Genomic DNA, 27975 nt, shown 5'->3' on the forward strand with positions numbered 1-27975 from the left:
CTTGGGCTCAGGAAATCCCTAATATGGGTTTCCTGTCCACATAACCATTGTGTGTATTTGTACATGCGTGTAAATATTAATGTGTAATTCTATGTGTGTGTCTATGTACTGTGTGGCTGTGTGGTCATCAGCCTGTGTAGGCGTTGTGTCAGCTGTGACTTTGAGTTTGTGTGTATGTGTACGGGTCATTCTGTGTGTGTCTATGTACTTTGTGAGTGTGCATGTATCCACATGCGTTATTGTTCATCATATTTACAGGCAACAGTGTGTGTTCACAAAGCTATAGCCTCCTAGTGTGACCATAGAGATTAGATCAGGGGGAGTTCCCTCCCAGCCAGTCGGTCAGCCAACCAACCAGTCATCCAGTCCGACAGACAAACTGTCAAGTCATGCAGTCAGTCATTCAGCCAGCCAGTCAGTCAGTCAGCCAACCAGCCAGCCGGCCAGTCAGTAAGTCAGTCATTCAGCTAACCAGCCAGTCAGTCAGTCATTCAGCTAACCCGCCAGTCAGTCATTCAGCCAGTCGATCAGTCAGTCAGTCAGCCAACCAACCAGTCAGCCAACCAGTTATTCAACTAGCCAGTCAGCCAGCCAATCAGTCATTAAGCCAACCAGTCAGCAAAACAGCCAGTCAGGCAGTCACTCAGTCAATCAGCCAACCAACCAGCCAGCCAGCCCCTCCAGCCAGCCCCTCCTATGCTCCATAGAATAGATACAGTGGTGTTGGCTGGACCAATCAGCTGCTTAAACAGCAGAGGTTGATGCTGGGAGAGAGAGAGAGGCACAGAGAGGGAGGCTGCACACACATCTCTCACACACACACGGTCGTTCCTTCTGAGACCAAACACACACACACACACTCGCTCGCACACAGACACACACTATGATCTCTCTTCCACACACTCAGCGTTTTATTATACACTTCTGATTTGGATTTTGCATGTACATTTTGAATTGGTTAGATTTTTTGCATGTTTTCATACATTAGTACAATACACACATTTGCCAATATGTGCCTTGTTCCTGTTGTCGTGCTGTTGGCATTTCTGGGTAAGTATCTCAAATGGTTTTTGAAATACTTTTGCAATACTTAAGCCTTGTTAGTTTGCAGTTCTTTTGTATACGAAGTGCTGTTTACTTGGTTACTGTAGAGGGTGTGGGAAAAGGTCACGTAACATTTACACCTTGAAATCCACTTGCTTAGTTAATAATTGATTGTTAACTATTTCTATTAACTGTCCCTAAAAAGAGATTATGATCAATACAGTTTCTTTTTGAATACTTTGTTTTATTCAATCAATCAAACTAATCAATCAAGTATCAAACTAATCTATCAAGTATCAAACTAATCTATCAAGTAGCAAACTAATCTATCAAGTATCAAACTAATCTATCAAGTATCAAACTAATCTATCAAGTATCAAACAAATCTTTCAAGTATCAAACTAATCTATCAAGTATCAAACTAATCTATCAAGTATCAAACTAATCTATCAAGTTTCAAACTAATCTATCAAGTATCAAACAAATCTTTCAAGTATCAAACTAATCTATCAAGTTTCAAACTAATCATCAAGTATCAAACTAATCTATCAAGTTTCAAACTAATCTATCAAGTATCAAACTAATCTATCAAGTTTCAAACTAATCTATCAAGTATCAAACTAATCTATCAAGTATCAAACTAATCTATCAAGTATCAAACTAATCTATCAAGTATCAAACAAATCTTTCAAGTATCAAACTAATCTATCAAGTATCAAACTAATCTATCAAGTATCAAACTAATCTATCAAGTTTCAAACTAATCTATCAAGTATCAAACAAATCTTTCAAGTATCAAACTAATCTATCAAGTTTCAAACTAATCATCAAGTATCAAACTAATCTATCAAGTTTCAAACTAATCTATCAAGTATCAAACTAATCTATCAAGTTTCAAACTAATCTATCAAGTATCAAACTAATCTATCAAGTATCAAACTAATCTATCAAGTATCAAACTAATCTATCAAGTATCAAACTAATCTATCAAGTATCAAACTAATCTTTCAAGTATCAAACTAATCTATCAAGTATCAAACAAATCTTTCAAGTATCAAACTAATCTTTCAAGTATCAAACAAATCTTTCAAGTATCAAACTAATCTTTCAAGTATCAAACTAGTCTAATCAAGTATCAAACTAATCTTTCAAACTTGATGGCAAAAATCACAGTGATGTTCCAATGGAGTTGTCTTCTGCATGGTCACAGGTTCAGAACACACCTGTGGTGTATATTTACATATTACTCTGTTATTACCTTTTCACCCTCCACCCGTAGCAGCTATGAATGTAATTTGATACTGTAGCATTTCTCAGGGCTACCCAGGCTAATTCGTAGAATTACATGCGCTGAGAGACAATGTCTGCTTCCCAAATAGCACCCTATTCCCTACACTACTTTTGACTAAAGCCCTATAGTTTCAGACAATGTTATCGGCCCATTGGGTAGCAAGGGTGATAGCCATTTCATTCATCCTTAATACATGGCTTGGCTCACGCAGCAGTCTTTGGCGCCAGTAGCCTATTCTCTATGGCTGAGTTGAGCTCTTGTATGAAATCCATTCATGTGTTACATGAGACCAGTGTAATTTCAATGTGTGTCACTAGCTTAGATCAGGTGAGCAGTGTACTCCTGGTAAGGGGGCATATCGGTTAAGTGAGAGGTAGAGTCCAATAGCCCACATTCATAGGTGCTTTGTTTACTTCCTCTAGATATCCTAATATTGATGTTTACTGCATAACTTACATTCATAACAGTCCTAAGTCATAGGCTATCATTCGGCTAGAATATGAAGGTATATTAACTGGTATGCGTATCTGTTTGATAGGTTACTACATGCATGTTGATTACTTAATATTACTAATTTGCTGCAGCTATCTGTCATCGTCTCACATTAAATATACTAGCTTTTGAAATTACAGTGATGATGAAATGTACTAATTATTGACATTCAGTGGTGTAAAGTACTTAAGTAAAACTACTTTAAAGTACTACTTAAGTAGTTGTTTTGGGTATCTGTACTTTACAATTTATATTTTTGACAACTTTTACTTTTACTTCACTACATTCTTAAAGACAATTACATTTTGAATGCTTAGCAGGATAGGAAAATTGTCTAATTCACACACTCATCCCTACTGCTTCTGATCTGGTGGACTCACTAAGCACACATGCTGTAATGTTCTGTGTGTAGCTGGTGCATAGGAGTCAGGCGCAGCACAGCAGAGATGAGTAACACTCGTAACTTTACTCAAAATATCAAATAACAAGTCGTACATACCAAGCCCACAAAACAACGGACCGAACATACAATAAAACAATCACGCACAAAAACCATGGGGAAAACAGAGGGTTAAATAATGAACATGTAATTTGGGAATTGGAACCAGGTGTGTAAAACAAAGACAAAACAAATGGAAAATGAAAGTGGATCGACGATGGCTAGAAAGCCGGCGACGTCGACCGCCGAACGAACAAGGATAGGGACCGACTTTGGCGGAAGTCGTGACACATGCTTTGTTTGTAAATTATTTCTGAGCGTTGAATTGTGCCCCTGGCTATCCGTAAATAAAAAAACAAGAAAATGGTGCCGTCTGGTTTGGATAATATAAGGAATTTGAAATGATTTATACTTTTGATACTTAAGTATATTTAAAACTAAATACTTTTAGACCTTTACTCAAGTAGGATTTTACTGGGTGACTTTTACTTGAGTCATTTTCTATTAGGGTATCAAGCCAACCAACCAGGTATTACTCAAGTATGACAATTGGGTACTTGTTCCACCACTATTGACATTACAGTAATAATAAAAAATATACTAGCTATTGACATTACAGTGATGATGAAAATATACTAGCTATTGACATTACAGTGATGATGAAAATATACTAGCTATTGACATTACAGTGATGATGAAAATATACTAGCTATTGACATTACAGTGATGATGAAAATATACTAGCTATTGACATTACAGTGATGATGAAAATATACTAGCTATTGACATTACAGTAATGATGAAAATATACCAGCTATTGACATTACAGTGATGATGAAAATATATTAGCTATTGACATTACAGTGATGAGGAAGTAACTGTAATAGTGGGGGAAACCCTTTCTACATGCCTTGGAAAATATGTCAGTTTAACCACTGCTACTGTATAGTCGTCAATACTTAAGCTTGTAGAAATATTATAAACCACTTTGAGGCAGGCAAAAACATGAATTCCTGTGTTATATATATATTTCCACACTATGGCCCCCATAGTGGTTGAAATAATACTGTGAAATTGTGAAGATTATAACAATGACCTTTCAGTGTAAGAGCTGTTTGAAAAGACCGTCAGAAATTTCAGCCTGTTTTGGTGGGATGGAGCTTTGGCCTGCCTGGTAATTAGTTAATAGACCAATTAAAAAGAGAGTTCCAAACGTCCAATAACAGCTAGTTTTCAGTTTCCCCCTCCCAACTCAGACCACTCCAAGACAGTCCTAGCGAAATTTTACCTTGAGAAATGGACCTCTACCAAAATATATTTTGGTTTCTTTTCGACCATTTTAATTGAGAACGATCACATTAAGGTACTTATTTGTGACCCAGAAATGATATTTAGATAAAAACGGCTGCATTGGACCTTTAAGAACTTCCTTGAGAAATGAGAAAGATCAATATCAATTACTACACCTGTCAGTTATTACGTCCATAATGGCAAAGCATGTGAACACTCCAAAACAATTCATATGTAACACAACCTCCTTGTGCACTTATTTACTTCCATGTTTGTCTGTCTGTATGTCTCTCTGTCTGTTTGGCTGTGTTTTTCAGGTTTCAGTTCCTGCGTCCAGTTTCAGGCCAACCTAAACATGGGGGGAGTCACGGGGTGGGTGCGGTTTGACTCCACTAATCAGACAGCGACCGTAAACGTCACCGGTACCGGAACCTGTGATTCGTCGCTCAACTTTTCCCTGAGTGTGTTCCCTGTGATGTTCGGCCATTTTGCTCAGCCTTGCCTTGAAGCCAACGTAGGAGCGAGCATCTTCACATTCACCATTGATCCATTCTCATCCAACACCACTGTTAATATGTCTAGTCTATTTAAGCAGAGGTCAAATCTGGAAGACCTTTCGTTGACCTTGGAGACGTGCAACGGCACCAAAGCTTGTACAGTCATAAGCGGTCAAACCACAGTTCAGACGTGGCAGGCCCGGTTCTTCAGCTCGGTCGCTGGCGACATTTACATCAGGCAGAACGTCGGACAGACCCACGCCAGGGTCCTCGCAAACTTGGCAACAATTGGTCAGGTCGGTGCTACGGCAACCAACATCACCATCTTGACGTCGCAGAGTTCTGCTAGAGACTGTAAGGCTCTTCTGGATAGTCTGGAACCTTCATCTCTCACCCAGCTTGGGGAACTGAAAGTAGGCAGCCCTCTTACACCCGTCAAGTCTCGTTTGGACCTTGCTAGCTTCAGCTCCAACACCCGCTTTGCTCTCCTCAAACTGGGGTCTTCGAGTTATATGTGCGCTGAGATCAGACAAATGAATAGGAAGGAGGTGAGCGCCCTGGTGAACATGAGAGGGGTCAAGGGTTACTTCCTCTTTAGGCAGGACTCGCCGTTCGAAGTCACAAAACTGAGAGTGAATCTGACCAATCTGGGGAGCCGGGTCGGACCCTATCACATCCACCACTTCCCCACACCTCCTATGAGGTCACCGTCGCAGACGACCTGCTCCAACGACAATGTTGGAGGCCATTGGAACCCGTTTGGGATGGACACTAAAGATCCCACCTACCCCTCTGGACCTGGGTCGACCCATGACCGGTATGAAGTAGGGGACCTCAGCGCCAGGCATGGGTCACTAGAGGGTAAAGCTGTGATGGAAGCAGTTTTCACAGACTTCAACCTCCCTCTGTTCGGACAGAACAGCATAGTGGGTCGGTCTGTGGTAATCCACCGTCCGGATGGAACTAGGTTCCTGTGCACCTACATAAGCTACCCAGGAGAGGTGCATGTAGCCAGGGCTACATTCCGTCACCCTGTGGTGGGTATGGTCCAGTTCGTCCAACTCAAGAGCAACCCGTTGTCTGATGTCACAGTCTTCATGGATCTGTCCTATGGGAGACCCTCCGAGACCGCTACACGTAACCACCACTGGCACATCCACATGTATCCTATCAGCTCGGAGACAGACGCGGACAAGGGGAGGTGTGGGACCACGGGGGACCACTGGAACCCCTTCAATGTGGACACAAAGGATTTGAGCTACGCCCTCCACTGTGGCCCCTCCAGCCCCTTTTCCTGTGAGGTGGGGGACCTCTCCAAAAAGCACAGCACCCTCGACCTGGGGACCCGAGTGGGTGGGGCGTCGGCCAAACACTTCTTCACGGATACCACTTCCTGGTTGTCACTTCCCGCCAGGTCGGGCTCCATGATTGGTCGATCGGTGGTGATCCACAGTGCGGAGGGTGCCGCCCCCAGGATAGCCTGTGCTAACCTCACGGAGGTCCGGATGCCCTCGGCGGTCTTGGGCCCCTGGCATGGACCAGGGGTCTCTAGGGGCCAAATCCGGTTCTCCCAGGCTTTCCCTCAGGGCCCAACTATGATGGACGTCTCCCTGGCTGGACTCAGCTCCAGGGCTGGGGGCTACCACGTCCACATGCTGCCTATCAGTACCACAGGTACTATTTCATGTACTTTACAATGGGAGCCAGATGTCCTTGAGTGTTGTGAAAGTCCTCTAGTGTTCTGACTGTTTGTTCAGCCTTTGTGTGTATATCTGTTAATTCATTTCAAAGTTGTAACTCTTTTGTAATATGAGCGGATGACTTGATAAAATCTTAATTTGTTAAAACGCAAAGTATCAATCCTTTCACCTCATTTTGTGAAAGGCTTTTATCAAACAAAGCATATTATTATTAATATTACAGGAGAGCCCTGTTCGGACAGCAACGTCATGGACCACTTCAACCCCTTCTCCTGGAATGTGTCTGCTTCTCCTGCTCCGGGGTCAGGGACTGTGGATGAGTATGAGACCGGGGACATCAGCGGGAAGTTCGGGATGCTGACGGATCAGAACCAGACACAGACTCAGTATTTGGACGGGAATATGCCGATGACAGGGCCGAACAGTATAGTGGGGAGGTCATTGGTGGTTCACTACACTAATGGATCCAGGTGAGTGTGGGGATTTTGTGTGTGTGTGTGAGAGAGAGAGAGAGAGAGAGAGAGAGAGAGAGAGAGAGAGAGATTGGGAGAAGGAGAGACAGAGACAGAGAGAGAGAGAGAAAATGTGTCCTTTGTCATGGGTCTGTATAGCCACAGTTCCCTCCAGGAGTGCTATAAACAGCCAAACCAAAAATACACAAGGGGAAAGATTGTAACAGGTGGTGTGTGATTCATTTAAGACGGCTGTAGACTTGGTTCCTCTTTGGGTCACATTTGTGATACCTTGACATTCATGAACGGAACTTCTGACAAAATTAGAATGTTTTACATGATCGTACCATTCCTCTTTAGCTCAGTCAGTTCACGCAGTATCATTTCTGACTCAAATCAAACACTGTACTCATGTAAAAGGGAGATCGCTATATTCACTTTTATTTTTTAAATGTAACCTTTATTTCGCTAGGCAAGTCAGTTAAGAAGAAATTCTTATTTACAATGACAGCCTACCGGGGAACAGTGGGTTAACAGCCTTGTTCAGGGGCAGAACAACAGATTTGTACCTTGTCAGCTCAGGGATTCAATCCAGAAAAACCTTTCGGTTACTGGCCAAACACTTTAGGACACACAGACATTTGAGTCATTTAGCAGATGCTCTTATTCAGAGCAACTTACTGTATTTGCGTGTGCATACATTTTCATACTGTTCACCCACAGGAATTGAACCCACAACCCTGGCGTTGTAAGCACCATGCTCTACCAAATGAGCTACACTTGACTATACAGAACACGGGACAGCTCACATTATTACCTTGAACGAAGCTTCTTTGGCACAACAAAAAGCCAAACCGGTAAAGGCCTTTATAGGGTAGGATGTCTGGAATACTGCATCCTCATCTCTTGTTGTGGTGTTGACTTGTAAAGGGGGTATGTGGTCAGTCTTCTGAATCAGCATAACAGTTTATAACACATCTGAATAAGGTTTGTGTCCCCTAAATGTTTCATTTTTGAGTCGTTCACAACAATTGCTTTCTTTAATGAGTTCATAGTTGGTCTGTTTGTTTTGTGAACTCCAGGATGCGGTGTGCTGACGTCTTAGCTGAGAATGCAACGGATGGACACTGGGTGTTTGCCAAGGCTGTCTTCAAAAGCACGGTAACGGGGACAGTCACACTGGTAAGACCTGGACCTCACCTTTGCTCTCTACAATATTCAGATGGCACAAAAGTACTTCATTGGTTTGAATCTGGTCTAATGCTATTTCAGTGTGGTGTGAGAAACCTGAACTGGTAGTTTTTTTTTTTTTTTTTTTTTTCTAAAAAAATCCAATAAAGCAATAATTGCCAAATATATACAACAACAAAAAAGACTTCATTATTGCCTACAGGGGAAACCGATTTAGACTAATTCAGACCATGAGGAATACAAGAACACACATCTGCAGGGGTGGATGTTATCCCGGTTATGATACGTCCCAGGAGAGTAAGCTGGCAAATCATTACAAAGCTGCCACAAAAACATGACACTGTATTTTCTGCTGCGCCAGACAGTGAATTCATTAGGGCTATGGCAGAGTCCTGTGTGTGACGGTAGGGCGTGTGTCTGGATCTGTGTGTGTATATCTGTGAGTGTTTGTGTTTGTCTATGTGTGTCTATGGCTGTGTTTACACAGGCAGACCATTTCTGATGTTTTTTTCTCTCATTAATTGGTCTTTTGAACAATCAAATTGGTAAAAAGACCAATTTGTGGAAAAATATCAGAATTGGGCTCCCTGTGTAAACACAGCCATGTAGTATTGGCCTGTAGAGTCAGCCCCCAGCCCCCCAGCCCCCCGGCAGCCCCCGGCAGCCCCCAGCCTCCCGGCAGCCCCCGGCAGTCCCCAGTCTAAAGCACTCAGGAGAACAGCTGTATTTGTCAGGCTCCTATACAGACCCGTGTCCTCCACAGTGTATCTCTATCACTGTTTAGGATGCTTAGAGAACCCATCAAATATCCTTTCAAATATTATGGTCTATCAGATGCAGGATTTGCGTGCTCTTTACAGACAGTTCAGAACACCTGGTATGAGCGTCTCATAAAACAAGTGCTAATATAGCTTTGATGACAGGACAACAGGTGTTCATGTTCCCAGTGACGTAAGATTGCATAACCTTAAAACACCTGGTTAAATGACATTGACTCAGTAGCTAGTCTAACAGTATCCTCTACTGTCTTCAGTCCCATTGACTCAGTAGCTAGTCTAGCAGTATCCTCTACTGTCTTCAGTCCCATTGACTCAGTAGCTAGTCTAACAGTATCCTCTACTGTCTTCAGTCCCATTGACTCAGTAGCTAGTCTAGCAGTATCCTCTACTGTCTTCAGTCCCATTGACTCAGTAGCTAGTCGTACTGTATCCTCTACTGTCTTCAGTCCCATTGACTCAGTAGCTAGTCTAACAGTATCCTCTACTGTCTTCAGTCCCATTGACTCAGTAGCTAGTCGTACTGTATCCTCTACTGTCTTCAGTCCCATTGACTCAGTAGCTAGTCTAGCAGTATCCTCTACTGTCTTCAATCCCATTGACTCAGTAGCTAGTCTAACAGTATCCTCTACTGTCTTCAGTCCCATTGACTCAGTAGCTAGTCGAACTGTATCCTCTACTGTCTTCAGTCCCATTGACTCAGTAACTAGTCTAACAGTATCCTCTACTGTCTTCAGTCCCATTGACCCAGTATCTAGTCTAACAGTATCCTCTACTGTCTTCAGTCCCATTGACTCAGTAGCTAGTCTAACAGTATCCTCTACTGTCTTCAGTCCCATTGACTCAGTAGCTAGTCTAACAGTATCCTCTACTGTCTTCAGTCCCATTGACTCAGTAGCTAGTCTAACAGTATCCTCTACTGTCTTCAGTCCAATTGACTCAGTAGCTAGTCTAACAGTATCCTCTACTGTCTTCAGTCCCATTGACTCAGTAGCTAGTCTAACAGTATCCTCTACTGTCTTCAGTCCCATTGACTCAGTAGCTATTCTAGCAGTATCCTCTACTGTCTTCAGTCCCATTGACTCAGTAGCTAGTCTAACAGTATCCTCTACTGTCTTCAGTCCCATTGACTCAGTAGCTAGTCTAACAGTATCCTCTACTGTCTTCAGTCCCATTGACTCAGTAGCTAGTCTAACAGTATCCTCTACTGTCTTCAGTCCAATTGACTCAGTAGCTAGTCTAACAGTATCCTCTACTGTCTTCAGTCCCATTGACTCAGTAGCTAGTCTAACAGTATCCTCTACTGTCTTCAGTCCCATTGACTCAGTAGCTAGTCTAACAGTATCCTCTACTGTCTTCAGTCCCATTGACTCAGTAGCTAGTCTAACAGTATCCTCTACTGTCTTCAGTCCCATTGACTCAGTAGCTAGTCGAACAGTATCCTCTACTGTCTTCAGGCCCATTGACTCAGCAGCTAGTCTAACAGTATCCTCTACTGTCTTCAGTCCCATTGACTCAGTAGCTAGTCTAACAGTATCCTCTACTGTCTTCAGTCCCATTGACTCAGTAGCTAGTCTAACAGTATCCTCTACTGTCTTCAGTCCCATTGACTCAGTAGCTAGTCTAACAGTATCCTCTACTGTCTTCAGGCCCATTGACTCAGCAGCTAGTCTAACAGTATCCTCTACTGTCTTCAGTCCCATTGACTCAGTAGCTAGTCTAACAGTATCCTCTACTGTCTTCAGTCCCAGCAGACTTTTCTGGATGGCAGCTACAGTGACATCACTCTGGAGGTGGACGTGCGGGCGTCACAGGTGCTAGATGTAAGCATGCATGGACCTCTTGCACCTGTTCAATCTCTTTTAATAGATACAACAACAAAAACGGTCACATTGTCATTGTTATCTAATTCCTAACCTTATCACAGGTAGGTTCAATTAAAAACAGGAGCCTGGAAAAATACTATTTTTGTAGCAACAAATAACTTCTGTCACATAGTGGCTGTTATCTAGCCTACTGTGCAATCTCGGCATCGAGAAATCAAAGTCAATCAATCAAATGTATTTATAAAGCCCTTTTTACATCAGCAGTTGACACAAAGTGCTTTTACAGAAATCCTGCCTACAACCCCAAAGAGCAAGCAATGCAGACGTAGAAACACAATACAGATGTAGAAACACAATGCAGATGTAGAAACACAATGCAGATGTAGAACCACAATGCAGATGTAGAACCACAATACAGATGTAGAAACACAATGCAGATGTAGAACCACAATACAGATGTAGAACCACAATGCAGATGTAGAACCACAATACAGATGTAGAAACACAATGCAGATGTAGAACCACAATACAGATGTAGAAACACAATGCAGATGTAGAACCACAATACAGATGTAGAAACACAATGCAGATGTAGAACCACAATACAGATGTAGAAACACAATGCAGATGTAGAACCACAATACAGATGTAGAACCACAATACAGATGTAGAAACACAATGCAGATGTAGAACCACAATACAGATGTAGAACCACAATACAGATGTAGAAACACAATGCAGATGTAGAACCACAATACAGATGTAGAACCACAATACAGATGTAGAACCACAATACAGATGTAGAAACACAATGCAGATGTAGAACCACAATACAGATGTAGAACCACAATGCAGATGTAGAACCACAATACAGATGTAGAACCACAATACAGATGTAGAACCACAATACAGATGTAGAAACACAATGCAGATGTAGAAACAAATCAGCTGCTCTGTAACATTTTAATGTCTGTCACTAGAGTCTATCTACCGTAGAATCCTATCACAGGTTCTATTAGAAAAGGGGAGCTGTATAAGAAGAATGATAAAACATCAGAGAAATCCTGTTTTCCCCACTGTAACCAGGTAACAGAGGTTTCCTGGACCATCACTGGTAAAGGCTCTGAGTTGAACCACAACCAGTGTCCCGGTGTTGGGGACACGTTTAACCCCTTCAACATGGAAGCTGGGGTGAGTTTATTCTCTCATGTTCACTCACAATACATCAAGTGTCATGGATTACCAGAATTGGACCCAGAAGCAGACCAGGACAAGGTGAGTATAAAGATGGTGAGTATTTATTAATCAATGAGAACGTGGAGGTAGATAGTTCCGGGTGGAGGAGCGGGCAGCGGAGGTGGGTTGATGGGAGTGGATATGCAGATCCAATGGATAACAACAAACTGGCGACGAGCAGACAGGGATGGGGTATGGGTTCCGGGTGAATGGCTGTAGACAAAACAAACGGCGGTAAGTTAAAGGCAAGCAAGACGTACAAAACAATAAAACAAACTCTATAAACTGGAGGCTGGTTCGTGGGCACAACATACTGTTCATGGCTAACGATCCGGCAGGGAATGGATGTCAGGTCAGAGCTTTTGAAGGGGAGAGGTGATGATCAGGACAGGTGTGCAGATTACTGATGGGATACAGGTGCGGGTGAACATCATCTCCCAACAAGCTAATTTGCCCGGCAACCAGACAGGGTGCGTTCCAGGACACCGGAAACACACTCCAGGACAGAAACACAGGCAAACACAGACTCAGGAAGCGGGATTCGTGACATCAAGGCCCTTCTTCATGAAGTGTCTAGGATAGATCAGCATTCCTCCTCTGAGACACTTTATGAACTAGGGCCCAGCACATCGCCATCATAGGAGAATTTCCCCCACTATGTGGCGCTGATCTCTGCTTTATTCCAACTTTAAAGTTCCACTTGATCAGCAAGTCTTATGGAATCCAACGGAACTGTGTTTGATATTCCATCGAATCTTTGTCTTTGACAATGTCACAGTTGTTGGGTTTTGAGTTTGCAAGACAGGCATTTCACTGTACTTATGCGTGTGACATTAAAACTTGAAACTACACCACAACCACAACCATATACTTCACATTGTTCTCATAACCAGAAGTGGAAGTGTTTGTTGGAATTGGTTTCAATAACATTAGAATGAGTAGAACAGTCATGGAACCTCTAACCCAGCCCTATTGACATGAATGGAGACTTCCCTTCTAGTAATTATATTTCTATGGTTGGTTCCATCCTCTGCTCTGTTCTGTTCTCTCTCAGAACTCCAGTTGTTCCCGTGACAACGCTCTGAGTTGTGAGGTGGGAGACCTGACGACCAGACAGGGGACAGTCAGCCTGACACACAGACAGCTTTACACCGACACCAGCATACAACTGGCTGGGGACTACACAGGTAACACACAAGCATGTACGCACACACACACAGAGACACACACACACAGCACTGTAAGCTGGACCAGACAGAATACAGATAGCGGTACTCAGACACCAGCATACACATGTCAGGGGAGTACACAGGTAACACACAAGCATGTACGCGCACACACAGAGACACACACACACACAGCACTGTAAGCTGGACCAGACAGAATACAGATGGCTGTACTCAGACACCAGCATACACATGTCAGGGGAGTACACAGGTAATAGACACACATGTCTGTTCAGAAATCTAGACTCCTTTAGGATGCACATGAAACATAATATTGATGTGTTGTCATTGCACGCTCACCGAACTGCAATCCACAATTGTTGCATCACATTGTTTCCCAAAAGAATCAAGTTTCGTGAGAATAATGTCAACCACCTTCACTATTAGGGAATATGTCATGTGTGAAACAACAAAGTCATTGAGGTGATAATATACCAAGTATATTTCTGACTTTGGTGCTGTTGTTGATGTTGTTGTTGTAGTGGTCCACAGGTCCCTGGTCCTGAGGAGAGGCAGCGATGTCTTGGCATGTGCCGTCATTCTTCCAGAATCCCCCTGGGCAGAGCAGACCTTCCCCAACGTCATGTCTTTCAGCAGGTGGGTGTGATTGGGTATTAAACCGCCTGTGAACTCAAGACTGTGTTAGCCCATTAAGCTAAGACCTACAGGCGTTCGTGTTGGGAGCCAATATGTGAGACTGAGCAGGTATTAAACCGTGGAACTGGAGAGGGAATGAGGAAGTGAATGTTACATGTAATTAGACTACTTGTTTTAATACTTGAGTACCTGGCACACAATATTTCAACCATCAAGGAAACACCAGTATTATCTTGCTTTGTGGAAAGGGTTCTACATAGAACCCAAAAGGGTTCTAACTGGAACCCAAAAGGGTTCTACAAAGGGTTCTCCTATGGGGACAGCCGAAGAACCCTTTTAGGTTCTAGATAGCACCTTTTTTTAAAGAGTGTATTCTCACCACCTCCTCAGGTGCCACACCTGTATAAGACGATGGAGGATTCATTGTTGTCAATGACAACAACTCATTGATCATTTCCTCGTAAAGGGTTTGGCCCAGTGCCAATAGTCGTACCAAGAAAACAATCCAACCATATCTCATTTACATGATAATACACCATCACTAATCCTGAATTATGGGATGACAGTACATCATCATGAATTCATATACGCCGAGTGTACAAAACATTAGGAACACATTCTCTATCCATGATCGACTGACCAGGTGAATTCAGGTGAAAGCTGCAGTATGATCCCTTAATGATGTCACTTGTTAAATCCACTTCAATCAGTATAGATGAAGGGGAGGATACAGGTTAAAGAAGGATTTTTATGCCTTGAGACATTTGAGACATGGATCGTGTGTTTCATTCAGAGGATGGATGAGCAAGACAACATATTTAGGTGCCTTTGAACAGGGTATGATTGTAGGTGCCAGGCATATTGGTTTGAGTCAAGAACTGCAACGCTGCTGGGTTTTTCACGCTCAACAGTTTCTTGTGTGTATCAAGAAGGGTCCACCACCCAAAGGACATACAGCCAACTTGACACAGCTGTGGAAAACAATGGAATCAACATTGGCCAGCATACTGTTCTTAATGTTTTGTATACTCAATATCACACAGATGGGTTGTCGTGTGCCTTTTACTGATGGAGTGACTTCCGTCAACTCTATAGTAAAGGCCTGATTGGTAGAGTGCTGCAGAGATGGTTGTCCTTCTGGAAGGTTCTCCCATCTCCACAGAGGAACTCTGGAGCTCTGTCAGAGTGACCATCGGGTTCTTGGTTACCTCCCTGACCAAGGCCCTTCTCCCCCGATGGCTCAGTTTGGTCAGGCAACCAGCTGTAGGAAGAGTCTTGGTGGTTCCAAACTTCTTCCATTTAAGAATGATGGAGGCGACTGTGTTCTTGGAGACCTTCAATGCTGCAGAAATATTTTGGTACCCTTCCCCAGATTTGTGCAGCAACACAACCCTGTCTCAGAGCTCTATGGACAATTCCTTCGACCTCATGGCTTGGTTTTTGCTCTGACATGCACTGTCAACAGTGGGACTTTATATAGACAGGTGTGTGCCTTTCCAAATCATGTCCAATCAATTGAATTTACCACAGGTGGACTCCAATCAAGTTGTAGAAACATCTCAAAGATGATCAATGGAAACAGGATGCACCTGAGCTCAATTTCGAGTCTCATAGCAAAGGGTCTGAATACTTATGTAAATAAGGTATTTCAGTTTTTAATATTTAATAAATTAGCAAACATTTATAAAAACATGTTTTCACTTTGTCATTATGGGTTATTGTGTGTAGATTGATGAGGAAAAAAACATGTTTATTCAAAATGTGAAAAGTACAGGGGTCTGAATACTTTCTGAATGCTCTGTATATATGACAGGATGTTGATTACACCTTAATTGGGGAGAACGGGATCGTGATAATGACTGGAGCGGAATCAGTGGAATGGTACCATATACATAAAACACATGGTTTCCATGGTTTCCAGGTGTTTGATGCCATTCCATTTGCTCCGTTCCATTATTATGCAGCCTCTGTATGTATGTATGTATGTATGTATGTATGTATGTATGTATGTATGTATGTATGTAGTCAAAATTGTATATTTTCCCAACAAATTATAAAAACAATAATACAAATTGTCTATTGTTCATTTTTCTCTCCAGATTTGACTTCCGCAGTAGGGTGGCAGATGTCCTAGAGGTGAACATGTCCAGGGTCACCATCCTTCCAGGGTCTCCTCTGGCCACAGTGGACGGACCGTGCCAGAAAGTCAGCTTCCTTGTCTCAGGTACAGCCAGTAATAGAGTGCTGTATGTGAATGGGTACAGCACAGTGATTCACAATATTCTCTGATCAAAGAAGGAAAAAGAAGAAACATTTTATGTCTCGGAATTACAGAGGCAGTGGCACTTAAGACACATTTAAAACATTACATTGGTAATTCTTGTCTGTGCCCATGCAATTATCAGCTTCCTTATCTCTGGTACAGCTGATGACATACAGAAGTATATTGTTCGTCTCTGGTTCAGCTGATGACATACAGAAGTATATTGTTCGTCTCTGGTTCAGCTGATGACATACAGAAGTATATTGTTCGTCTATGGTACAGCTGATGACATACAGAAGTATATTGTTCGTCTATGGTACAGCTGATGACATACAGAAGTATATTGTTCGTCTCTGGTTCAGCTGATGACATACAGAAGTATATTGTTCGTCTCTGGTACAGCTGATGACATACAGAAGTATATTGTTCGTCTCTGGTTCAGCTGATGACATACAGAAGTATATTGTTCGTCTCTGGTTCAGCTGATGACATACAGAAGTATATTGTTCGTCTCTGGTTCAGCTGATGACATACAGAAGTATATTGTTCGTCTCTGGTTCAGCTGATGACATACAGAAGTATATTGTTCGTCTCTGGTTCAGCTGATGACATACAGAAGTATATTGTTCGTCTCTGGTTCAGCTGATGACATACAGAAGTATATTGTTCGTCTCTGGTTCAGCTGATGACATACAGAAGTATATTGTTCGTCTCTGGTTCAGCTGATGACATACAGAAGTATATTGTTCGTCTCTGGTTCAGCTGATGACATACAGAAGTATATTGTTCGTCTCTGGTTCAGCTGATGACATACAGAAGTATATTGTTCGTCTCTGGTTCAGCTGATGACATACAGAAGTATATTGTTCGTCTATGGTTCAGCTGATGACATACAGAAGTATATTGTTCGTCTCTGGTTCAGCTGATGACATACAGAAGTATATTGTTCGTCTATGGTACAGCTGATGACATACAGAAGTATATTGTTCGTCTCTGGTTCAGCTGATGACATACAGAAGTATATTGTTCGTCTCTGGTTCAGCTGATGACATACAGAAGTATATTGTTCGTCTCTGGTACAGCTGATGACATACAGAAGTATATTGTTCGTCTCTGGTTCAGCTGATGACATACAGAAGTATATTGTTCGTCTCTGGTTCAGCTGATGACATACAGAAGTATATTGTTCGTCTCTGGTTCAGCTGATGACATACAGAAGTATATTGTTCGTCTCTGGTTCAGCTGATGACATACAGAAGTATATTGTTCGTCTCTGGTTCAGCTGATGACATACAGAAGTATATTGTTCGTCTCTGGTTCAGCTGATGACATACAGAAGTATATTGTTCGTCTCTGGTTCAGCTGATGACATACAGAAGTATATTGTTCGTCTCTGGTTCAGCTGATGACATACAGAAGTATATTGTTCGTCTCTGGTTCAGCTGATGACATACAGAAGTATATTGTTCGTCTCTGGTTCAGCTGATGACATACAGAAGTATATTGTTCGTCTCTGGTTCAGCTGATGACATACAGAAGTATATTGTTCGTCTCTGGTTCAGCTGATGACATACAGAAGTATATTGTTCGTCTCTGGTTCAGCGCAATGATGCCCAATATTCCTTTATCAAAATCTGCCTGAAAGCGTGTTCCCTTCGAATTTCTATATTGTTCAAAAGTTACATTCTTTCCAAATAAGACACAGACAAATGTTCCAGCACAAACACTGATAATTATGGCAAAGTCAAAACATTACAGAATTAATTATTGTCTGTGCCCATGATAATATACCAAGTCCCCTCTCCTGACCCTAAAACTGAACGGGGAGTGGTGTCATGTAAGGTGTAAAAAGGAAGTGGGTGGGTTGTGCTGATGAATCAGATCAGCCTATAACATCTGACAGTGCATGTGGGGGAATTGTTTTAACAATAAAGTGTAAAGTCCCAGTGCAGTCGAAAAGTAATATTCCTGTGTTTTACAATATATATTTTTCCTCACCATGAGGTTCAAATATAATTATGATAATGCTCTTTTAATGTAAGAGCTGTTTGAAAAGACAGCCTGAAATTCTTGCCTGTTTCAGTGGGATGGCGCTTTAGCCTGCCTGGTGATATCACCACGTGGTAAATTAATTAATAGACCAATAAGAAAGAGAGTTCCAAATCTTTCTGCCAATAACAGCTCATTTTCAGTTTTCAGCTCCTCACTCAGACCACTCCCAGACAGTCCTAGCAAAATTCTAGCTTGAGAAATTGCTCTTTGCTATTTTTGACCATTTTAAATCACAGCAAGGTACTTAATTGTTACCCAGAAATGATTTGATATTGAGATAAAACGGCTGCATTGGAGCTTTAAGCACTTGTGAGGGAGATCCCCTAGAGCTTATAGTCTAAGAGCCTACAGCGTCTTCAGAAAAACAAAGTATCTTCTTCAGTGAGTCATTGAAAGTAGTGAGAAGCTAGTCACCCATATTCAGAAGTGGTTTCAGGACAGGTTCACTGCAGAGGTGTTGAAGCGATGACAGCAATTTGAGTAAGAATGACAGCTACTGGACATTGTTGTCCCTCATTTTAAGGTAAACGTCAGTTCAAGTCAAATACTAACAGTGACAATACAGCGTAGGTCTATCACCAGTCTAACGTTATATTGGAAAGGTCAAATCAAATCAAATGTTATTGGTCAAATACAGATGATAGCAGATGTTATGGCGAGTGTAGCGAAATGCTTGTGCTTCTAGTTCCGACAGTGCAGCAATATCTAACAAGTAATCTTAACATTCCACAACAACTACCTCATACACACACATCTAAAGAAAGGAATTGAATAGAATATATACATATAAATATATGGATGACCGAGCAGCATAGGCAAGATGCAATTGATGGTATAAAATATAGTATATACATATGAGATGAGTAATGCAAGATATGTAAACATTATTAAAGTGGCATTATTAAAGTGACTAGTGATACCTTTATTAAAGTGGCAAATGATTTCAAGTCTGTATGTAGGCAGCAGCCTTTCTGAGGTTAGTGATGGCTGTTTAACAGTCTGATGGCCTTGAGATAGAAGCTATTTTTCAGTCTCTCGGTCCCAACTTTGATGCACCTGTACTGACCTCGCCTTCTGGATGGTAGCGGGTTGAACAGGCAGTGGCTCGGGTAGTTGTTGTCCTTGATGATCTTTTTGGCCTTCCTGTTACATCGGGTGCTGTAGGTGTCCTGGAGGGCATGTAGTTTGCCCCTGGTGATGCGTTGTGCAAACCGCACCACCCTCTTGAGAGCCCTGCGGTGGTTGTGGGCGTTGCAGTTGCCGTACCAGGCAGTGATACAGGATGCTCTCAATTGTGTATCTGTAAAAGTTTGTGAGGGTTTTTGGTGACAAGCCAAATTTCTTCAGCCTCCTAAAGTGCAAGATCATCTCCTTTGTTTGGTTGACATTGGGTGAGAGGTTGTTTTCCTGACACCACACTCCGAGTGCCAGCATCTCCTCCATATAGGCTGTCTCGTCATTGTTGGTAATCAAGCCTACTACTGTTGTGCCGTCTGCAAACTTGATGATTGAGTTGGAGGCGTGCATGGCCACACAGTCATGGGTGAACAGGGAGTACAGGAGGGGGCTGAGCACGGACCCTTGTGGGGCCCCAATGTTGAGGATCAGCGAAGTGTTAGCTGCCTTCACCACCTGGGAGCGGCCTGTCAGGAAGTCCAGGACCCAATTGAACAGGGCGGGGGTTGAGACCCAGGGTTAATGATGAGCTTGGAGGGTACTATGATGTTGAATGCTGAGCTGTAGTCAATGAACAGCATTCTTACATAGGTATTCCTCTTGTCCAGATGGGATAGGGCGGTGTGCAGTGTGATGGCGATTGCATCGTCTGTAGACCTATTGAGGCGATACCCAAATTGAAGTGGGTCTAGGGTGACAGGTAAGGTGGAGGTGATATGATCCTTGATTAGTCTCTCAAAGCATTTCATGATGACAGAAGTGAGTACTACGGGGCGATAGTAATTTAGTTCAGTTACCTTTGCCTTCTTGGGTACAAGTATAATGGTGGCCATCTTGAAGCATGTGGGGACAGCATACTGGGATAGGGAGAGATTAAATATGTCCGTAAACACATCAGCCAGCTGGTCTGCGCATGCTCTGAGGACGCTGCTAAGGATGCCGTCTGGGCCGGCAGCCTTGCGAGGGTTAACACGTTTAAATGTCTTACTCACGTCAGCCACAGAGGAGAGCCCACAGTCCTTGGTAGCGTGCCGTGTCTGTGGCACTGTATTATCCTCAAAGCGGGCAAAGGTGTTTAGGTGTGTGTGTGTGCATTTACATATTTAGAAATCTTGTTCTCGGAGGCCATGACACACTACATTAGTCAAAAGCATTCACCTGGAATGTAAACCTATTGTTTACATCCGAAACATTATAATTATGTTGTCTGAGTAATTGAACATCACACCACTTATATAGTTGTCTTTGTCATTAAAGTGTCACAACTGACAGTCAGGTAGAGAGGGAATGGAGGTGCTGAAACACGAGCTGTGGGTGTTGGTGAGTGGAGGAATGCCTTTTTGAAGAATGAGGAGGTAGGCTGTAGAGGTCGACCGATTATGATTTTTCAACACCGATACCGATTATTGGAGGACCAAAAAAGCCAATAGCGATTAATCGGACGATTTTTTTTATTTATGAAAATTACAATACTGAATGAACACTTATTTTAACTTCATAATACATCAATAAAATCAATTTAGCCTCAAATAAATAATGAAACATGTTCAATTTGGTTTAAATAATGCAAACACATTGTTGGAGAAGAAAGTAAAAGTGCAATATGTGCCATGAAAAAAGCTAACGTTTAAGTTCCTTGCTCATGTAACGGTTTTCTTGAGTTGATGGAGAGGCGGACCAATACGCAGCGTGGTTACTATTCATGGTTCTTTAATAAAGAAACTACACATGAACATAATACAAAACAAGAAACGTGCAAAACCAAAACAGCCCTATCTGGTGCAACAAACACAGAGACAGGAACAATCACCCACAAAACCCAACACCAAACAGGCTACCTAAATATGGTTCCCAATCAGAGACAATGACTAACACCTGCCTCTGATTGAGAACCATATCAGGCCAAACATAGAAATAGACAAACTAGACATGTAACATAGAATGCCCACTCAGATCACACCCTGACCAATCAAAACATAGAAACATACAAAGCAAACTATGGTCAGGGTGTGACAGCTCAGAACATGAGAACATATGAAAGCTGGTGGTTCCTTTTAACGTGAGTCTTCAATATTTCCAGGTAAGAAGTTTTAGGTTGTAGTTATTATAGGAATTATAGGACTATTTCTCTCTATACCATTTGTATTTCATATACCTTTGACTATTGGTTGTTCTTATATGCACTTTAGTATTGTCAGTGTAACAGTATAGCTTCCGTCCCTCTCCTCGCTCCTCCCTGGGCTCGAACCAGCAACACAACGACAACAGCCACCCTCAACCACTCCAAGTCTCAGAGCGAGTGACGTTTGAAACGCTATTAGCGCACACCCCGCTAACTAGCTAGCCATTTCATATCGGTTACACCAGCCTAATCTCGGGAGTTGATAGGCTTGAAGTCATAAACAGCGCAATGCTTGACGCACAACGAAGAGCTGCTGACAAAACGCACGAAAGTGCTGTTTGAATGAATGCTTACGAGCCTGCTGCTGCCTACCACCGCTCAGTCAGACTGCCCTATCAAATCATAAACTTAGTTACAACATAATAATACACAAATACGAGCCTTAGGTCATTAATATGGTCGAATCCGGAAACTATCATCTCGAAAACAAGACTTTTATTCTTTCAGTGAAATACGGAACCGTTCCGTATTTTATCTAAGGGGTGGCATCCATTAGTCTAAATATTCCTGTTACATTGCACAACCTTCAATGTTATGTCATAATTACGTAAAATTCTGGCAAATTAGGCGTCCCAAACTGTTGAATATACACTGACTCTGCGTGCAATGAACGCAAGAGAAGTGACACAATTTCACCTGGTTAATATTGCCTGCTAACCTGGATTTATTTTAGCTAAATATGCAGGTTTAAAAATATATACTTCTGTGTATTGATTTTAAGAAAGGCATTGATGTTCATGGTTAGGTACACATTGGAGCAACGATACACACCGCATCGATTATATGCAACGCAGGACACACTAGATAAACTAGTAATATCATCAACCATGTGTAGTTAACTAGCGATTATGATTGTTTGATTGTTTTTTATAAGATAAGTTTAATGCTAGCTAGCAACTTACCTTGGCTTACTGCATTCGCGTAACAGGCAGTCTCCTTGTGGAGTGCAATGAGAGGCAGGTGGCTAGAGCATTGGTGTCACGTCCTGACCTTAGTTCCTTTTTTATGTCTCTATTTTGGTTTGGTCAGGGTGTAGGTTCGGGTGGGCATTCTATGTTTTGTATTTCTGGGTTTGGCCTGGTATGGTTCCCAATCAGAGGCAGCTGTCTATTGTTATCTCTGATTGAGAACCATACTTAGGTTGCCTGTGTTTGTGGGTAGTTGTTTTCTGTCTCTGTGTCTGCACCAGACAGAACTCTTTCGTGTTGGTCTATTTTTGTTATTTTGTCTTAGTGTTCTGAGTTAAAATAAATATTAACATGGACACGTGCGACGCTGTATTTTGGTCCGATCTTGACTACTCTTCCTCAGACGAAGAGGAGAATCGTTACAGTTGGACTAGTTAACTGTAAGGTTGCAAGATTGAATTCCCTGAGCTGACAAGGTGAAAATCTGTCGTTCTGCCCCTGAACGAGGCAATTAACCCACCATTCCTAGGCCGTCATTGAAAATAAGAATGTGTTCTTAACTGACTTGCCTAGTTAAATAAAGTTGTAAAAAAATTAAAAAAATTTAAAAGTGGCCAAATCGGTGTCCAAAAATACAGATTTCCGATTGTTATGAAAACTTGAAATCGGCCCTAATTAATCGTCCATTCCGATTAATCGGTCGACGGCTCGGAATCGGTAGTAGGCTGCTCACAGATGGTTTGAAGGACACAGATTAAGCCTTGTATAATGGAGAAAAACAACTCCTCCTCATGCTACAGAGCAATTACCAGGGTTTTTGTGTGTCGTTTTCAATGAACTGTCAAATCGTGGGAGTCTGTGTAGATGCTATGCTAGGTGTTGATTCTTCCCTCCATTAAGCTTTGTTGTTTTCTCAGCCCTTGTGTGAGAGCTACTCAGATATAGTTGCGTTCCAAAGGCACCCTATTCCCTACATAGTGCACTACTTTTAACAGAACCCTAATGTCCCTGATCAAAAGTAGTGCACTAAGTAGCTAGCTGCTCAGGCCTCTGTGTCTGTCCAGACAATGAATAATTCTGCCCATTCAAAAGCCTTACAAAACCTAGCAAAACTGCTGGGTAACCTGATGCAGGAGTTAAGTGTCTGGCTATTCTCTATAGTGTACTACTTTTGACCAAAGTCCTATGCACCCTGGTCAAAAGTAGTGCACTAAGTAGGGAATAGGGTGCCCTTTGGGATGCAGCCTGTGTCCCCCTCCAAGTTGTCTGTCCCAGTAGGACAGAGGAGAGCAGTGTATGGAGAAGTGGTACCACAGTATAGCACAGACAGGATGGCCTTTATGACATCAGGAGAACACAGTGGAACGTTCTCAGTCTAGGGCTGCCCGATGAAGACACACAGAGTTGTGAATGATAACTATCTTAGTGAAAAAACATAGTTTTTCCTTGATCTGGGTACTCAGACTAGGCTGTAAATGTATTTATTGAGTCATACTGAGACAATAAATGACAGAAAATACACACATGAAAATATAAATACCAAATACAAGCATAAAGAAAAACACGGTCATAAAAAACAAAGACATTCATCAGTAATAAGGAACTCAATCATCTTTCTGAATGGACCTAGAGGCACCAGAACATCACATTCATCAGTAATAAGGTCCTCAATCATCTTTCTGAATGGACCTAGAGGCACCAGAACATCACATTCATCAGTAATAAGGTCCTCAATCATCTTTCTGAATGGACCTAGAGGCCCCAGAACATCACATTCATCAGTAATAAGGAACTCAATCATCTTTCTGAATGGACCTAGAGGCCCCAGAACATCACATTCATCAGTAATAAGGAACTCAATCATCTTTCTGAATGGACCTAGAGGCACCAGAACATCACATTCATCAGTAATAAGGTCCTCAATCATCTTTCTGAATGGACCTAGAGGCACCAGAACATCACATTCATCAGTAATAAGGTCCTCAATCATCTTTCTGAATGGACCTAGAGGCACCATAACATCACATTCATCAGTAATAAGGTCCTCAATCATCTTTCTGAATGGACCTAGAGGCACCAGAACATCACATTCATCAGTAATAAGGTCCTCAATCATCTTTCTGAATGGACCTAGAGGCACCAGAACATCACATTCATCAGTAATAAGGTCCTCAATCATCTTTCTGAATGGACCTAGAGGCACCACAACATCACATTCATCAGTAATAAGGTCCTCAATCATCTTTCTGAATGGACCTAGAGGCACCAGAACATCACATTCATCAGTAATAAGGTCCTCAATCATCTTTCTGAATGGACCTAGAGGCACCAGAACATCACATTCATCAGTAATAAGGTCCTCAATCATCTTTCTGAATGGACCTAGAGGCACCAGAACATCACATTCATCAGTAATAAGGTCCTCAATCATCTTTCTGAATGGACCTAGAGGCACCATAACATCACATTCATCAGTAATAAGGTCCTCAATCATCTTTCTGAATGGACCTAGAGGCACCAGAACATCACATTCATCAGTAATAAGGTCCTCAATCATCTTTCTGAATGGACCTAGGAGGCACCAGAACTTCACATTTAACATTTTGAAGATTGTTCCACAAATAATGTGCAAGAAAACTAAAGCTGATTTAGCGAACTCTGAGAGACCACAGGAATTTCCAGAGTTAGTCATCCCTGAGCCCGGGTGTGGTAGCTAGTATGACTAAAGTTTAGTAATGATGTTAGGAACAGTGGAACTTTTTGTAAAAGGGCTTCATAAATGAAAACATAGCAATGTATCAACCTATGTGACATCAAAGAGGGCCAACCAACTTTCTGGCAGAGAATGCGTGATATACCATCCAAGCTTTCACAGACTCCAAAACAATCTTTACACAATATTCTTAGTTTAGGGAAGCCTGATGAAGACATTACAGGGCAGAATAAAGTGGCAATAACATTGTAATAATACTGTGGTAACTCAATGCTACATACTACTGTGACTTTTAGTAACCAATAACCCTGTTGACTTCCAGGGGAGGTGAGTACGGACAAGATGAACTCTATCAAAGACAGTGAGAAGATGGGCATCTTCAAGCAGACACAAGGTTGCTCAAGTAAGTACACCACTGACTCACCCACCCACACACACCCACCCACCCACACACACCCACCGACCCACCCACCCACCCACTCACCCACACACCCACCCACTCACCCACACACCCACACACCCACCCACACCCACTCACCCACCCACCCACCCACTCACCCACACACACCCACCCACCCACACACACCCACCCACCGACCCACCCACCCACCCACACACACACACCCACCCACCCACTCACCCACACACCCACCCACTCACCCACACACCCACACACCCACCCACACACACCCACCCACCCACCCACCCACCCACTCACCCACACACCCACTCACCCACCCACACCCACCCACCCACCCACCCACCCACACACACCCCCACCCACACACACCCACTCACCCACCACTCACCCACACACACACACTCACCCACCCACACACACCCACCCACCCACTCACCCACTCACCCACACACCCACACACACCCACACACACACCCACTCACCCACCCACACACACCCACCCACCCACTCACCCACACACACCCACCCACACACACCCAATACAGTAGGTGTGATAGTGTATAACTGAACAGAAACATACAAATCAACCTTACTGTGTAGACGTATTAATGCAATACAATCTTTTATCTCAATGTTCATTTAAACAGGAAGTTCTGGACAACTGCTGGAGCCTGGGAGATATCTGGTGATGTTGACGATAGCTGCAGCCTACTTCCTACACTCTCTGATCCAGCAGTAGTTTATACTGTAGATCTAGGTTTGCATCCCAAATGGCACCCTATTCCCCATATAGTGCACTACTTCTGACCAGAGACTTAAAACTATATATATGTATATGTATTTCACCTTTATTTAACCAGGTAAGCCAGTTGAGAACAAGCTCTCATTTACAACTGCGACCTGGCCAAGTTAAAGCAAGGCAGTGCGACACAAACAACTAAACAGAGTTACGCATGGAATAAACAAACGTACAGTCAATAACACAATAGAACAAATCTATATACATTGTGTGCAAATGAGGTAAGATTAGGGAGGTAAGGCAATAAATAGGCTGTAGTGGCGAAGTAATTACAATTTAGCGGGTAAACTGGAGTGATAGATGTGCAGAAAATGAATGTGCAAGTAGAGATACTGGGGTGCAAAGGAGCAAAAAAAATAACAATATGGGGATGAGGTAGTTGGATGGGCTATTTACAGATGAGCTATGTACAGGTGCAATGATCTGTGAGCTGCTCTGACAGCTGATGCTTAAAGTTAGTGAGGGAGATATGAGTCTCCAGCTTCAGTGATTTTTAAAATTCATTCTAGTCATTGGCAGCAGAGAACTGGAAGGAAAGGCGGCCAAAGGTGGAATTGACTTTGTTGGTGACCAGTGAAATATACCTGCTGGAGCGCATGCTACAGGTGGGTGCTGCTATGGTGACCTGTGAGCTAAGATAAGGCGGGGCTTTACCTAGCAAAGACTTGGGCTTTGGTCAAAAGTAGTGCACTATATAGGGAATAGGGTGCCATTTGGGCATAGCCCTAACCCTCACTTTGAATCAACACTGGAACTGTCAAATATTCCTATTTTCTAAACTGCAATGAAGTCTATATTTTGATGATCTTTTTGTCATTGGTCTGAATGGTGTGGGTTTGAATTTGCTCTTGAAGCAAGAATTTTTTTGTTTATTCATTTTTTATCCTAGATATAAAAAATATATATACTTTAGATGCCAACTAAATGCCAACTTCCTGTACTATATTGTAAATATTCCACATTTGGGTAAATATGACTGAGTATACTGTTTCAGCCCAATATCCAGAACATCAAAGCAAACGTAATAGAGCAACAATTGTTCATTGTCCTTCCCTGTCCAATTACTGTATCAAAAATGCAATTTGAAGGAAAGAGATGCTGTAAATGTTTGCAAATGTGTCCCATTGTATGTATGCATTGTTTTCTCATTAATGTATTAAACTGCCACATTCTCATTTAAGGTGAATTTCGAAGTCTTGCATATATGTTTTTATTGAGTAACCATAAAAATAATATGTGATGATGAAAACATATATTTGGATAAATACGAATTATTGAAAACGTGAAATTTCTATAGGCCTTTTGCTCCTATGCAGGGACGTAGGCTACATACTGTTTCATACATGTTGCTGTTTACTTGAGCCGCTGTATTTTGAATTAAAGGGAGGCGAGTCTCATCTCCGT

The 27975-nt window shown here is 42.3% G+C and overlaps 1 protein-coding gene across 1 annotated transcript; it reads left to right on the forward strand.

The window, feature by feature from the left end:
• Positions 1-747: 747 nt before the first annotated feature.
• On the forward strand, positions 748-27968 carry cusr (Copper-only SOD repeat protein). Its single transcript, XM_031833130.1, has 11 exons — positions 748-1050; positions 4874-6727; positions 6977-7223; positions 8288-8387; positions 10918-10995; positions 12085-12189; positions 13289-13421; positions 13943-14057; positions 16157-16281; positions 25674-25754; positions 26420-27968. Exons 1-11 carry the CDS (start codon positions 972-974, stop codon positions 26509-26511), a joined length of 3009 nt encoding a protein of 1002 aa, XP_031688990.1. The 5' UTR covers positions 748-971; the 3' UTR covers positions 26512-27968.
• The last annotated feature ends 7 nt before the right edge of the window (positions 27969-27975 follow it).

Source organism: Oncorhynchus kisutch, linkage group LG1, assembly GCF_002021735.2.
Source record: "Oncorhynchus kisutch isolate 150728-3 linkage group LG1, Okis_V2, whole genome shotgun sequence".
Classification (NCBI taxonomy): Eukaryota; Metazoa; Chordata; class Actinopteri; order Salmoniformes; family Salmonidae; genus Oncorhynchus; species Oncorhynchus kisutch.

Coding starts and splice junctions, on each gene's coding strand:
- cusr (XM_031833130.1), top strand. CDS start 972: ATGTTTTCATACATTAGTACAATACACACATTTGCCAATATGTGCCTT. Junction 12,190..13,288: donor CCTTCAACATGGAAGCTGGG/GTGAGTTTATTC, acceptor GTTCTCTCTCAG/AACTCCAGTTGTTCCCGTGA. Junction 16,282..25,673: donor AGTCAGCTTCCTTGTCTCAG/GTACAGCCAGTA, acceptor GTTGACTTCCAG/GGGAGGTGAGTACGGACAAG.